This window comes from Pseudonaja textilis, chromosome 10, assembly GCF_049901715.1.
Source record: "Pseudonaja textilis isolate UNSWEBS1 chromosome 10, rPseTex1.2, whole genome shotgun sequence".
Lineage (NCBI taxonomy): Eukaryota > Metazoa > Chordata > Lepidosauria > Squamata > Elapidae > Pseudonaja > Pseudonaja textilis.
In genome coordinates this window covers 19826037-19841320 of record NC_141999.1, presented here as the reverse complement: position 1 = coordinate 19841320, position 15284 = coordinate 19826037, and the positions used below count along the sequence as shown (strand labels likewise).

The 15284-nt window shown below is 42.7% G+C and overlaps 1 protein-coding gene across 1 annotated transcript; it reads right to left on the bottom strand.

Moving 5' to 3' along the window:
- Window positions 1-5376: 5376 nt before the first annotated feature.
- Window positions 5377-11698, bottom strand: LOC113452574 (phospholipase A2 inhibitor NAI-like). Its single transcript, XM_026724036.2, has 5 exons — window positions 11458-11698; window positions 9429-9545; window positions 8321-8473; window positions 6460-6597; window positions 5377-5738 (listed from the first exon to the last, which is right to left on the bottom strand). Exons 1-5 carry the CDS (start codon window positions 11555-11557, stop codon window positions 5527-5529), a joined length of 720 nt encoding a protein of 239 aa, XP_026579821.2. The 5' UTR covers window positions 11558-11698; the 3' UTR covers window positions 5377-5526.
- Window positions 11699-15284: the final 3586 nt, after the last annotated feature.

Sequence of the window (15284 nt, the reverse complement as noted above, 5' to 3'; positions counted from 1 at the left end):
TGGTGTTTCTATGCCAGTTGGTTCTAGGATTGAAGAAAAGCAATTTCAAAAAAATACGAAATACTACAACTATTTAAGTTGAATATTTTTAGGGGGGTTGGAATCCATTGTTGCACCAATTATAATTGGAGCCCATGGAGCAATTTCTGAAACATTTCCCAATATCTGAATATTTTGAATTGATCAGATCTGTACACCCTAATTTTTCAAAAACCCTGCTTGGAACTGCCTATATTCTCAGATACCACCTTAATAGTTCTTTAGGTCCTTAGATGTGAATCTAATCGTATAGTCCCTATATGATTATTTAAAATTTGAAAATATATAATAATCTGGCTGGCTGGTGACTTAGAGATTGAGGAGGATTTTCTTTGGGACGAACAGCCTGATATCAATTAATGTTATCTTACCATTATTAACAGATGGTTTTTGGCATCTCTCCTTGTTCAATCCTCTCAGCCCGGTGCTTTAGGTGTTTTTAACTGATGTTAACTGTCATCTGTCAGGTTCTATTGCACTTAAAGGGACAGTACTTTTATCTGTAAGTAGCCCATAGGTTTATAAGTCTGTGTGGGCATGAGAAAAAGGGAGAAATAGATGGGAGAGAGAAAGAGAAATAGGTAGGTAGGTAGATCTAACAGAGAAAGTGGATAGATAGAGGATAGACAGGCAGGACAGAGATGAGTGAGAGAAAGAGAGAGGATAGAAAGAGAAAGAGATGAGGATATGAGAGAGAGAGAGAGAGAGAGAGTAGATAGATGATAGATAGATAGATGATAGATAGATAGATAGATAGATAGATAGATAGATAGATAGATAGATAGATAGATAGATAGATGATAGATAGATAATTATGAATGGGTGATAGATAGATAGATAGATAGATAGATAGATAGATAGATAGATAGATAGATAGATAGATAGATAGACAGACAATACAGATATAGACAGAGAGACAGAAATAGACAGACAGCAGACAGACAGACAGGCGATTAATAGTGAGGGATAGAGATAGAGGATAGACAGATAAACAGAAAGTAGAGATAGGGAGAGAAGATTTGAGTGGGTGTGGATTGATTCATTTATTGATTCATCGATTTTGATTATGGTTGTAGGCCCAGTCAACCGTAGCCAACTTTGCAAAACATTCCACTTTAATAATAAAAGTTGAAATAATTCACCATAAAGCATAAGTTCATTCAAGGCTCCGGTAATTGGCTATAAAGCCCATCATGGCATGGAGCTGGTTGTTTCAGGGACTGCCTCTAAAACCACCAGATTGGCATTCTCTCTCGATCCTGCCCACTGAAGACGGCCATCTGGCGGGATCCCAGAAAGAGAAACTTTTCTGTTGTGGTTCCCGCCTGTTGGGACTTCTTAAGTGACGAGTTACAGGCTTCCCCAGGGGAGCCCGTACCAGTTGCCAAACTTCTGGATTTTGATCACGTGACCACAGGGGATGCCGCAACAACTATAAGTGCGAAAAATATTTCATTTTTTAAAGTACCATAACATGGAATGGTCGCCAAATAAAACCGCTTTAAGTCGAGGACTGCCTGAGAACAAACCCATACACACATTCCGTATGTGGGAGGTGTCAGACAGCAATGAATCAAACAGTGCGGAATACAGACCTGGGGTTCGATTGCGGGTACATGAAAGGGTTAGTATTTTTGAACATCAAAGCAAGGAAGTTGCTCGCTTCCTTTGGCTGAAAGAAAACCCGTCTAAAGCCATGCCACGTCCACAGAACCGGTACTTAAAAAATTTGCATCCTACCCCTGTTTCAGACTTTGCTTTTAGCATTTTCATGAAGGCGATATCAGCATTTAAGCATGGCATCCGTGCCTGCTTTTCTTTCTTATTTTTTCTTTTTGGACTCGCTATTTCTATAAACCGATATCTCTAATAAAGCAACCTCTACTTCAGACCTGTTTCCTTTCAGCCAAAGGAAGTGAGCCACTTCCTTGCTTTGATGCTCAAAAATACATTGAAACGTTGAACTTGGTCTAGTTTATGACTTGATGAACCACTGAGGTTTTTTTTTTTCTGTCTGTTTTTGAAGTTTCTATATTAACAAACAATGAAGCTAAAAGACTCTTATTTGACCTATTTGAATGGCTAGGTGGAATCAGACAGACCCTACCCAGTTGCTTTTTTCATATGACTTATGAGTTAGCAACAAGAGTCATTGATCCACTCATTTAGTTTCTCATTCAAGAAGCTTCTTCAGCTCTGGTTTAGATCATGGGGTGGGATTCTACCAGTTCGGCCCAGTTCCGGCAAACCAGTAGCTCCAAAGATCATCCGGGAGAGAACCGGTACACACTGAAGATCAAAGTATTTCCTTCCCACCCACCCCCAGTGATCAGCTGTTTTCTGAAGATCAGCTGTGGCGAGGGATTTAGATTAGCTAGAATGCAGGAAATCGTCAGCTGATGCCCCTCTTGCTGTTGTACTGCTTCGCCCAGGAGGCTTCCTTGAGGCCCAGGAGGCACAAAATGGAGTGTGTGGGTGCTGTTGTGCGTTCCCCCGTGCCCTGTTTTTGCTCCCAGGAAGCTTCCCTGAGGCCCAATTTAAAAAAAATTGCTCACTGGGCCTCAGGGAAGTTTCCTGGTCTCTGATGCAATTTTGAGGCTTGTTCCAAGATATTATCTTTATGGCTCTGAATCCTGTCGGATCCTAATGGGCTGTTACCTCAGCTGTTTACAAAAAGTGCCCAATCTTGTTGGTGTCAAACTTGTATGAAGAAATTATGCAGTCTTAAGTCTTTCTTCACAAAGAATAGGTCAATCAATCCTTACGGGAACCAAATCAGTGGAAAAGCAATAAATTAGAACATTGATCATCACACGGGTGGGATTCAAAAATTTTAACAACCAGTTCTGTGGGCGTGGCTTAGTTGGTGGGTGTGGCTTGGTGGTCATGTTATTGGCTGGGTGTGGCCAACTCAATATCACTCACATCGAGGCACGCATCTCCTCACCTGGCCTCTCATGACTGTGGCGATCCTGCAACAGTTGTAAGTGTGAAAAATGGTCATAAGTCACTTTTTTCAGTGACATTGTAACTTTGAATGGTCACTCAACACAAGCAAAGTACCAGCAAAGGAGGGGAAAAAAAACTCCAGAGAAGTTCCAGAGACAGGAAGTCCAGTCCTGCCAAGAATGTAATAAGGGTTAACAGAGAGGCAGTTTCTGTAAGCAACACCAGAATGTTTCCTTCCTGCCCTTCCTTACAGGATTAGGCCAGTAATTTCTTCTAACAACTGGTTCTCCGAACTGCTTAGAATGTTAACAACCGGTTCTAGAGAATAGGTGTGAACCTGTAGAATCCCACCTCTGGATCATCAGAATAACCTCACCATTGTTCCTGAATTCCATAACAAATGTGAGATAACCACAGGCCCCCTATTGTGGGGTATTTATACTGTCTGACACTGAGTAAATATAAATGGACTTTTTCTAGAGCCCATGTTAACCATTTGTCTGAAATGGTATAGCTTTTCCTGAGCAGTGGGACAGCAGGCTTCCGAAGCAGGGAGTTGGACTAGGCCAGTGGTCGCCAACCAGTGGGCCGGGGACCACTGGTGGTCCACGAGAAAATGTTGGTGGTCCTCAGAGAAATGTCACCCCCAAAGCAATTAATCCAGGCTGTGTGGGAACACAAGCCTGTGCCGCCCACATGGCCCACAGGAACACAAGGCTTGCATTGCTTGCATTGAGAACAACATGAAGTATTGAGGGGAGGAGGGAAAGGGCAGACGGGGGGAATTTGTGCCATTCACCCCCATGCGCCTGGCCACCAGGCTGCTTCTTTCCGCTTCTTTCTTCTTCTGCTTTTGGCTGCATGCACAGAAAGCAGCAAAAGTCTTTCTCTCCCCCAAACTCTGCCAGAAATGAGTCTTTGGGTCCCTGCAAGGCCTCCTTGCTCCAAAAGGCTGCACCAGCAAAGTCTCATTTCTGGCAGAGTTTGGGGGAGAGAAAGAAAGACTTCTGCTGTTTCTGCTGCTTTCCTTGCATGAAGCCAAAAGTCTCTCTCTCTCTCTCTCTCTCTCTCTCTATCTATCTATCTATCTATCTATCTATCTATCTATCTCTATCTCTATCTCTATCTCTCCCCCCCTTCCCCTGAAAACAGAGCTGGAGAAAGAATCCTGCAATCCCAAATAAAAAAGGATCGATCGGTAGGAAAACAGGGTGGGGAATTTTTCTGCAGACTTTTGGGGGGATTTTCCCAGGGTCTCTGGTCCGCGGGATTTAAAATTATGAGTTTAGTGGTCCTTGAGGTCCAAAAGGTTGGTGACCCCTGGACTAAAAAACCTCCAAGGTCCCTTCCAACTGTTATTCCATTACTCTATTCTGTCTTCAAAAAAAATCCAGAAAGCCCAGTCACTTCTTGAAAAAAAGCACATTTGGGACAACTGTGACCTGGACGACTGAGAACCTCCATAGACAAACGAAGTCTAAAATCCTATACAGCAGCATCCCCATCGGATACACAAAGCTCTTAAAACCCCGGGCTTTTTTCCCACCGGGATTGCATGGATGGTCTCTCAGGTGCAGCTCAGTTAGGGTCTGCATTTGGTGTAGGGAATCACAGGCAGGGGTTTGGATATTCTACTGGATATGCCAGAGGCCAGCAGAGCTGGCAGCAGATTCAGACAGTGAGGAGGTTGGGGAGGAACATGGACCAGTCCTGGAGTCTGGGGGAGGCTCTGATGACTGGTCTACATCAGAGGCAGAGATGGGGCCAGGGTCTTCTGATAGTTATCAGCTGCCTTCGGAGTCAGACATCAGTGAGGCAGAAGAACAGCTGGAGCCTGTTCCCAGTGTGCACATGCGCAGAGCTGCCCGAGCAAGGGACTAGCTAAAGAACAAGGGTCGACTTGGGAGTAAAGCCACAGGTGGACAGTGAATGGCCCCTCCCATAGGGAATAAAAAAGGAGCAAAAGGGGAATTGGGTTTTGCAAGAGACAATTAGAGTGAGGTATTGCCGGTATTGTCTGCTACAGTGTGTGGCATCTGAAAGATATCAGCCTGGCAACTCCCCAAGCCTGATAAAGGTCTGTAATTGTGAAATATCATGAAAGACTATTGGCCGGGACATTGCTGGAGAGAAATTCACTGTAAATTAAATAAAAGGGGTTTATCTGGACCAAGAGTCGGCTTCGTGCTGTTGGGGAAAGCCTAGGTCAGAACACAGAGCCCTTCTTTGACTTTGTCCCTCTGCTTGAGGGGGTGAAATATGGAGAAATGTCCCACTCCTAATTCCTTTTGAGGCCGTATCTGCATCTCAAGGTATCGAGTTTAAGAATCTCATTGTTCCCTAATTTTTCCCAGAGCCGATAGAAATCCGACTGCACGTCACATGTTTGCTTAAACATGTCATTTATTTTTTTACAGAAGAAAACAGAGAGCCAATGCCAAGAGGGAAATTCATGACATTACAAAGGCGAAAAGGAAACCTAAATAGATAATAACTGCTTCAATTGCAGAGCTGATGCAGCCCCATAACAAATGACTTTTAGAGAAAGGTCCCGAGAAAGAAAAGGAACCCAGCAAAATACAGCAGGTGGAATTGGCAAGAGTAAAGCCTCTTCGAAGCAGCCACCAAACACGAGGCTGTTATAATCACTGTGTTGCGACGTTGAAGGATGAACAAGTCCCCGTCGCTGATGTAACGGCATGTTGACTTAGTGGTGCAGCCTTTCATGATTGTGTCCCAGAGCACCCCATCTGGACATGGAAGACAAAAGAAGCAATTCTGATGGAATCACATGGAGGAATCTGCCGGTGGTTGGTCTTCAACCCGTTTTCTCTCCATTAAGTCAAAATAAATAGCGTGAAGTACGAAGGTACAAGTGGAGAGATTGGAGTTTTCCTAGTCCAATAGCTATTTCAAATTAGATGGAATCCAGATGTAGGAGATGACCAGGCTGAACCCAAAGGAGGGGTCAAGCAGGTCATCAGTCTCGAGTCCCTTTGTGCCCACCAGAGATCTAAGTCCAGCCCTCTATGAATTTTTATCTACCACCAACTGGCTTTGACTGTTAGTAGTTCAGATTCTTGTAGAGAACTTAAGCTTGCAATCATCATCATCATCATCATCATCATTTAATGACCACATAATCCTTTACGGGGTGGAGTCTGGGCAATTGAATGGAGCTAGCAGAGTGTTGAATGGCCGGATGCCTTTACCTGTCGCCAATGCAGAGTTTTGTTCAGCAAATATATTCTCAGGGTGCCCAGAGAAAGAAATGTCTGCCTCTACTTAGGATCGAACACACAGCCTCCTGATTGTGAGGCGAGACTTCCACCTCTAGGCCACCACACCACTCCGAGAGAACTTAAGTTTGCAATAAACCCATATGTTCATTTGACCTTCCTGGAATCCTGATTTCCCACGTTTGACCCCAGCCGTCAAAGGAAGCTCCCAAGCATGGGAAACGGAACTCACCTCCATAGGAACGCATAAAGAGATGGAAGCAGTAATTTTCATCCCCGGTACAGTTTGTAAATTCTTCCTTGCATGTACCTGTTTCAGAAAAGCAGGCAGGGCAACGCTTTCCATTGGTGTTAGTCTCTACTGAAGGTACTGAAAACAGAAGTGGGGGGTGGGGGGGAGAGAAGATTCCCAGACAGTTTAACATTCAGAGAGGGTAAAGGTAAAGGTTCCCCTTGCACATATGTGCGAATCGTTTCTGGGGGGGCAGTGATCATTTCCGTTACAAAGCTGAAGAGCCGGCACTGTCCGAAGACGTCTCCGTAGTCATGTGGCCAGCATGACTAAATGCCAAAGGCGCATGGAATGCTGTTAACTTCCCACCAAAGGGGTCCCTATTTTTGCATTTTTTTACGTGCTTTCAAACTAGGTTGGCAGAAGCTGGGACAAGTAATGGGAGCTCACTCCATTGCATGGTGCTAGGGATTCGAACCGCTGAACTGCCGACCTTCCTGATCGACAAGCTCAGCATCTTAGTGGTAAAAACTTTTTGAATCCCACCACCGCTGATGGTAAATTTATCAATATTACGTTATTTATTTAATTGATATCCCATCTTTACTGTGTTTTCTAAACAACTCAGGGAAGCAAGTGTATCTAATATTCTTTTCTTCTCCTATTTTCTCCACAATAACGATACTTTCGGGGTGAGTTTGGGCTACCTTAGAGGACAAAACATATGAAGAATGGTTGGAGGAACTGGGCATGGCTAGTCGAGTGAAAAGAAGGACTCGGGGTGACAGGATAGCAGTCTTCCAATGTTTAAGGTGCTGCCACAAAGAAAGAGGAGTCAATCTATTTTCCAAAGAACCCGAAGGCAGGACAAGAAGCAATGGATGAAAGCTGATCAAGGAAAGATCTGGAAGACACACCTTCGGCATTGACAAAATCCTCAGTAGTCAATTGCAAAAGGTAGCAGAATAACAGAGTTGGAGGGGACTTTAGAGGTCTTCTAGTCCAATCTTCTGCTCAAGAGGGAAAGCCTATACCTGTGATGGTGAACCTATGGCACGCATGCCACAGGTGACATGCAAAGGCATTTGTGCTGGCATGCAAGCTGCAGGCAGACTTACCTCACTGCATATGTGCACGCCTCACAGCTGATTTTCAGCAGGCTTGAGGCCTTTTTCAGCCTCCCAAAGGCTTGAGGAAGGCTTCTGCAGGCTTTGCAGGCCGAAAACTAGCCCCGTTTCATCACTTCCTGTTTTTCCGAAAATACCGGAAGTGACAAAATGGGGCTAGTTTTCGGCCTGCAGAAGCCTACAGAAGCCTTCCTTTGGGAGGCTGAAAAAGGCCTCAAACCGGCCGAAAATCAGCTGTGAGGCTCAGTGCAAGTAAGGGGATGGCAGGGATGGGTGGGATTGCGCACGCATGTGTAGGGGATGTGTGGGACATGCATTGCCTTCTGGGTGCTGGCACATGAGCACGAGCATGCAAGCGCATGCGCTATTTTTGGCACAGGAGCCCAAAAAGGTTAGCCACCACTGGTTTATACCATTTTGGACAAATGGCCATCCAATCTCTTATTTAAAACCTCCAGTGTAGGAAGGAGAAATTTCCTGACGTTGAGAATCAATTAATCAGGCTGGGGATTTTGTCAATGCCAATGTTGTGTCTTCCAATCTTCTCCAAAGTTTTCTTCTCCTCTGGTGGAGACAGGTGTTTTTCTACCAGGTTCCGAGGAGGAAATCAGTTTTCATTAGCACTTTAGTTCTGTAAAGCATTGGGTGGCAATGAGGGTGATTGACTGGCTTGTACATTAAAATGCAAAAAAAGCAAATATTGAGAGAGATGTCAAGAAAACATACACACTTACATGAAGGGATGGTTGTTTTACAAGCATCCCCAGTGCAACAAACCAAATTTCCTTGAAGGATTTTCCCATTCCCCATGTTCAAGTGGGTTTTCGGAGCATCGCAGACTACACTGGATTCACAGCCCTGGGCCACGGTCTGCAACACTTTGCCTGCTACAATGGAAATAAAGAGGAAGGCATGTCCTAAGGGACTAGACTAGCTGGCAGCTGCATCCCATAATTTAAGCAGGAAGGAGGACACTATTGACCTTGGGGTTTGGCCGAGAAATTACTACAGCTTCTGGAAGTCTACTGGGGCAGCATGGAGAAGGTATCACAGAGAAGAAAATCCATAATTGAAGATGATCATCAACAGTGCTTAATCTACCACAGACCCAGAGGGCACCAAGAGTTGGTAGCATTATAATCTGGCAGACATGATTGCCTTTGGGATGGATGGATGGGGGCAGTGGGAGAGAAAGAGAGAGAGGTGGTAGAGAGATAGGTAGATAGAGGTAGGAAGAGGTAGAGGTAGGAAGGTGGATAGATAGAGAGATATTGATAGATGATAAAGATGGGTGGATGGATGGATAGATAGATAAATAGATTAGATGGGTGGATGGGTAGGCAGACAGACAGACAGATAGATAGACAGACAGATGGTAGAGATATATAGATGGATAGATAGATGGGGTGGGTGGATGAATGGATAGATAGATGATAGATAGATAGATAGATAGATAGATAGATAGATAGATAGATAGATAGATAGATAATGATAGATATTTGAAATAAGCTATTTCTGTTGCATTCATTGGACTGTATCCAATCAATTGAGCATGGCACATAGGATACCCCTTTCTGCCTTTCCTGAGAATACACTTTAAGAAATGACTGGCTAAAGAGTTGTGGGAGCTGAAGTCCACACATCTTAAAGCTCCCAAGATTGGGAATTATCTCAAAAAGACCATCGTTACCTTTGCCAATGCTCCAGAAATATAAATCAGCTAAACTTAGGTGAGGCATGTAGGCTAGGATTAGATGTCTCCATGTCATGATGCTATAAAGTCATCTAGCCTAAACTGTTTGCTTAAACAGAGTCTAGATGTGGTGTGCATTTGTCACTAACTTAGAGTGTTATGAATTAAAACGATGACGCATGTTTCTTGTTCAGGCTCACAGGTCTTCATATTGCCAGTACAGTTGGTGCCAATGTCAGAACATACTTCACACTCCAGAGTGGCAACTGAGGAGAGAGAGAAAGGATTTTTTTTTTGAAACTCATAAAATAAAATTCATATTTTTTTTATAATTCATGTTTTATTTACAATTTTCCTTTCACACAGTTGAGGTAATTCCTCGTTAGGAGAATGAGCGCACACAAGGAGACGTAGTTGAAAGTGGTGAAGAATAACACACAAACAGCACACAGCTACACTGTATAGTAAAATGTAGGTTTTTACTTCCAGTAAAACGGTTAAGCAAAGTTCAACAAACAGTCCAAGTCATTCACAGTTAAAGCAGTCAGTTTTCAGTCCAGGGATAATCCAAATAACAAAATCCAATATCATAAACAGTTCAGTAACAGACTTACATCAAATCCAAGAATAACGATGATCAGTAACAACAGTCAATAGTGAAATGCAGGAACACAGTCTCAGCAACAAGAGAACAGGACAACCCAGGTTTCTGGCTCCATCTTATAGCCATTTGAGGAACCACACCCAATTACAATTTTAGCATTCCCTTAAAGAGACAGTATTAAAATGTCTATCCCGGTTTATATATTTTCCAACCCAACTGTTAGGTGACTTACATTCCTAACACACACCATACATATTTTGTGGACAGTGCAATGACTGGGTCAATGCCCTTTTTAAACAACGCTAACAATGCTAATACAAATAAATATACACTATACAATACTAATCTTCCAATCTCAACAATTCTATTCTCTCTTTATGGTTCTTATTTTTTTCCCATTAATTCATTTAAGCATAGATAACATTTCTTTTCACTGTGTATTTATTATCCCCTATTACGTCACTTATATTTAATGTTTTTAAAAATTACGCTTCATTCCACCATAATTTCAATATCCCAAATATCTAGAACTACTAAGCAAACCAAATGTTAACAAAATTTAGTCAATCCCGGAACTGTATCTCAAAATCACCACAATCTCTAATCCTTAAAAGTTTTAAGTTCACAATATATTTTAATACACTATTAATATTAATAATACAATTAAATTACCTAATCCTAAACTTCTCTTTTTTAAGAGAAAAAAAAACCAAAAATCTCTTCAAAAAAAAAAAATTAGAAAGACATGGATGGATGTTCAAAGGATGCAGCAGAAAGAGAGAGAAAAGAGAGCGTTTTCTGAGAATGTATATAATTGGATCATCCTTCCTGAATTCCTTAACCCTTTCCTTTGGAGGTTTTGTCAGTGGATTATAGCAAACCTGTAAAATAATTTTTTGGGAAAGATTGCGCTGTAGAGATTCTGAAATAGAGTCAGAAGAGTAGGGGGAGTTTGGATTTTCTCCAGTCCTGCTCAAATCATCAATTCAATTCAGGTAATCAGTTCTATCCAAATTGAAAATTCAAAACATTAACCTGAACTGAATCTCCAAATCAAAATGCAGTATTATACAATCCCAGCAGGTGCAGATAGCTAAGCAAGGCGGATAGAATAGAATAGAATAGAATAGGATAGAATAGAATAGAATAGAATAGAATAGAATAGAATAGAAGAATTGGAAGGGACCTTGGAGGTCTTCTAGTCCAACCCCCTGCTTAGGCAGGAAGCCCTATAGTATTTCAGGCAAATGCTTATCTAATCTCTTCTTAAAAACTTCGAGTATTGGAGCATCCACAACTTCTGGAGGCAAGTTGTTCCACTAATTGATTGGTCTCACTGTCAGGAAATTCTCCCTTCGTTCTAGGTTGCTTCTCTCCTTGGTTAGTTTTCATTCATTGCTTCTTGTCCTGCCTTCTTGTGCTTTGGAGAATAGCTTGACTCCCTCTTCTTTGGGGCAGCCCCTGAGATATTGGAACCCTGCTATCACGCCACCCCTAGCCCTTCTTTTCATTAAACCTGTGAGTTGTCCCTGATTTTAAAACCTTTTCCCCATTTTCCTCTGAGGCTTCCTTACCTGTCTTTAGAAAATCAAAGAACAAGAAGATTTGCAGCAAAGATTGGACGGTCTTGGTTATTCCACCATGAGAGTGCATGTCCAGAAACCTTTTCTGCATGGTAGTAAATTCTTCAGGTGAAAGGTACCTTGAATGGAGAAAGAAGAACTAAGGCTGAAGGAGGTCCTTGTTATGGTTACTCTTGAATTACCCCGTAATCTATCATGGACCCGAGGGAGAAATTCATCCAGTCTGCATTTGGCTGAATTTACAAGGCATTCTTGACTTACAGTCAAAATGAGGACTCGAATTTCCATTACTAAACAAGGAGAAATTGTTTAACAGATTTGAATCATGCTGACCTTGAGCTCTAAACACCCAAATAAACATCGAAATGGTTCTTTACTGGAGGAGGAATGTGAAACTCAGCTAGTCTGATGATGGATGTTTGCAGGGGCCCAGGAGACAGGAAGTGATATTACACAAACTGTGACTTAAAATAAACGTATGTGCTTCATAACAATACAATCATAACAATACAAGAGCACACAATAGATACAAACTCAAGGTCAACCGCACCAAACTTGACTGCAGAAAATACGACTTCAGCAACAGAGTGGTCAATGTCTGGAATACTCTACCTGACTGTGGTTTCTTCCCCAAACCCCAAAAACTTTAACCTTAGACTCTACTATTGACCTCACCCCTTTCCTAAGAGGCCTGTAGGGGGCGTGCATAAGCGCACCAATCATGCCTACCGTCCCTGTCCTACTGTTTTTTTTTCTTATGTGTATCCATGTCTTCATAACTATGTTTTTACTTATACTTGTAAGCAATTGACAAACCAAATAAATACTAAATACTTCTGAGCAAAGGAGTTCAAAACAGGAACAAACTTTGTTGGATGTTGGATGCACAGTCCGATCTTCACATCCTCAGTGAGTCCTACAGTGCAAGCCTTAGTCTCCTTGTCTCTCCTCTCAAAGCAAATATATTTGTGTGAACTTCGAGAAATGAAGTTATGCCTCTCTAATGGCTTTGTATGAGCCATGGTGGCACAGTGGTTGGAGTGCAGTACTGCAGGCTACTTCTGCTGCCTGCCGGCTGCCTGCAATTTGGCAGTTCGAATCTCACTGGGCTCAGCCTTCCCTCCTTCCAAGGTGGGCAAAATGAGGACCCAAATTGTTGGGGGCAATAGACTTTGCAAACCATTTAGAGAGGGCTGCAAAGCACTGTGAAGCGGTATATAAGTCTAAGTGCTTTTGCTATTGCTCTTGTATGCATGCGTGCCTTCAAGTTGTGTTGACTCCTGACAACTTCCAGCATCACTCCCTGCAGTTTTCTTGCAAGATTCCAGAAATGGGTTGCCACTGCCTCCCTCCTAGGGCTGAGGGAGAGTGGGAATGAAGGAAGGAGAGGGAGTCAGAGAAGGAGAGATGGGGAGGGAGGGAGAGGAAGAGAGAGAGAGATAGAAGGAGAGGGGGGGGGGGTGAGAGAGGGGAGAGAGAGAGGGAGAAAAAGTCTGGCCCCAAGAAACTCAACCAAATTCAATGGCTAAGATGGACCAAATTCAGTCCTGGAGTTAGACTGGGTGAAAAAAATTGAAGTTTTCTCTGGCCCCTATTGAAAACCATGGTCTAGATCCACAATGTGGATGATTTTATACCATACCAAAATAGTTCTAGATAGATAAAGACAGGATAAGTTCAGGTAATTGGTTTCTTTTCTGTATTTCCGGCCGTGAAATGAACCTAAATTAATTGCATCAGTTTAAGCTCCCACTTCCAGTAACTGCCACCCGAGATGCTAAGGTTCTTTTTTTTTTTCTTCCTTAAAGTGAAATTACCTCCATCCTCAAGATTGGGTTCCTTGTGCTGGAACCCAGAGGAAGCTATGAGAGGAAAGAAATTTTACTCATTTTTTTTTTTTTTGCAAGAGTAAACATTTTTTTTACTCTTTTTTTTCTTTTTCTTGCAAAAAGTGGTAAGGGCCCTCTCCTGTGTAGGCCTTGTGTTGTATTTGAACATCTCTCTCTCTCTCCCTCTGTCTCTCTCTCTTTCACACACACACACACATGTTTTACACTCCTCTTTTTCACGTGTTTTAAACCCTCCGTCTGCTGGGCGAGCAGTGTATGAACATTCAGCTTAGGTGTTCTAACTGCCATCACTGTGAGGAATGGCAGGACCTGGAAACGACATCAGCCATCTTCTTCTGGCAACTGAGGTAAAATCATCAATCCAGGGGAAACCTAAGGAAAAAGAAAGAGGGAAAGGGTTCACCCTGTTCACCAAAATTGCACCATTACTCATTTCACTGACACAAACATTACTTTTTAATTCAAACATAAGAAAGGAGAAAATAAACAGCATATATGTTTGATTTTGCATACATTTCACATTTCAAAGACTTGCCTGGGTCGGTACCCAAGAAGCAGGATGTTTGCATCTTGAACTGATGGGAAAGAGCCAAAGCCAACACCAGTTGCTGAGTGAGAAAAAAAAAATCAAAAGATTTTTTCTTTGTGGTGGCAGGAGATGCAGCTTGAAATCCAAACTCTGGTGACTTCCGTTGCTTCTCCGCCAAAGGCCCTGAAATTGGTTGACCAGGGATAAGAGGTGAAACTGCCTCAGTAGGACATCTAGATGGATTATTGTGACATTTGGACCTTCAACCTTGAAATGAAGTTTCTACCACCCTACTGAGATGCCAGGAAGACTGTAGAACAGAGACACACGATCTAAAGATTTGACATGCTGGGGAGACAATCCAACAAAGGGGAAGGAGGACCGGAATGAAATATTTTCCATGCCATTTGAAAGCTGCACCAGTGTGTCGTGAGTCTTGCATCAACGTTTTGGGCAGCCTTGATGTCCAACTTCATCCGTGGATCTGTAAATCTCAATGCCGGATTCTTCTTTCAATCTCACATGTCTTTGACTTGTTCAAATGAATAAAAAGAAAATCACAATATCTCCAAATGGCCAAACTGAGGAAGCAAAGTGCCAAACTTAACTGGTCTCTCAGTGGGCAGTCAGAAATATTTTTTAATGGGCATTAAAGACGAAAAGCATCATCGGTAAAAGAGCCAGGAGGAAAAAACTTCAAGAGAGGAGGAGCTGCTATCTGTCAACCCTGAAGTGACACTAACCCTATTGGCTTCTTCTCAGGTTACATCCTGGATCCCGGAATTTCCAATCAGTGGCCCTCGGTAGGTTTTTAGTATATATATATATATTTCAGGCTCTTCAGGGGAATGACCAGAGCTCAGAAATAAGTCAAACATGCTGTTGACTATGACAGGTTTTTTTTTTTTCATGTGTTGATGTTAAATAGTATAAAAATAGGCAATGCCATATCCTTTTGGAATACAAATGACTTTTTTCTTTCTTTCCTAAGTAAGAGAGACAGGTTAGATAGATAGAAAGATTGGAAGGAGGGAGGGAGGGAAGGACAGATTAAACAGAAAGATACAGACGGACAGACAGACATCTGGCTGGGGAGAGAGAGAAGCTTTATTTTCATAATTTTGGCAGCAAATGGAGCTGGGACCACTTTACGGCTGACCCCACCAGAAATAAAAAGTCAAAAGGAAAAGCGATGGTCCCTCCCAGGTGAAGCCTTGGTGTGTTTGCAAGTAAGCCCAGGACTTGCTCAATGGAAAGACGGGCAATTTCACGGGCAGACCAAAAGCAACTCCTACCTGAACTGTCTATGGCAAGGTCTGTTTTCTGCTGGGCTAATTGCCACCGCTGCTTCCTGCATGTTCAGGGACGATGGGCACACAGCGAGCGACTGAATTACAGGGATCAATTGTATGTTCTTAGGACCCAGCCTATTTGTAAGG

Coding starts and splice junctions, on each gene's coding strand:
- LOC113452574 (XM_026724036.2), bottom strand. CDS start 11,557: ATGCAGAAAAGGTTTCTGGACATGCACTCTCATGGTGGAATAACCAAG. Junction 9,546..11,457: donor CTTTGATTTTCTAAAGACAG/GTAAGGAAGCCT, acceptor CTCTCTCCTCAG/TTGCCACTCTGGAGTGTGAA. Junction 5,739..6,459: donor CTTTATGCGTTCCTATGGAG/GTGAGTTCCGTT, acceptor TTCCATGTCCAG/ATGGGGTGCTCTGGGACACA.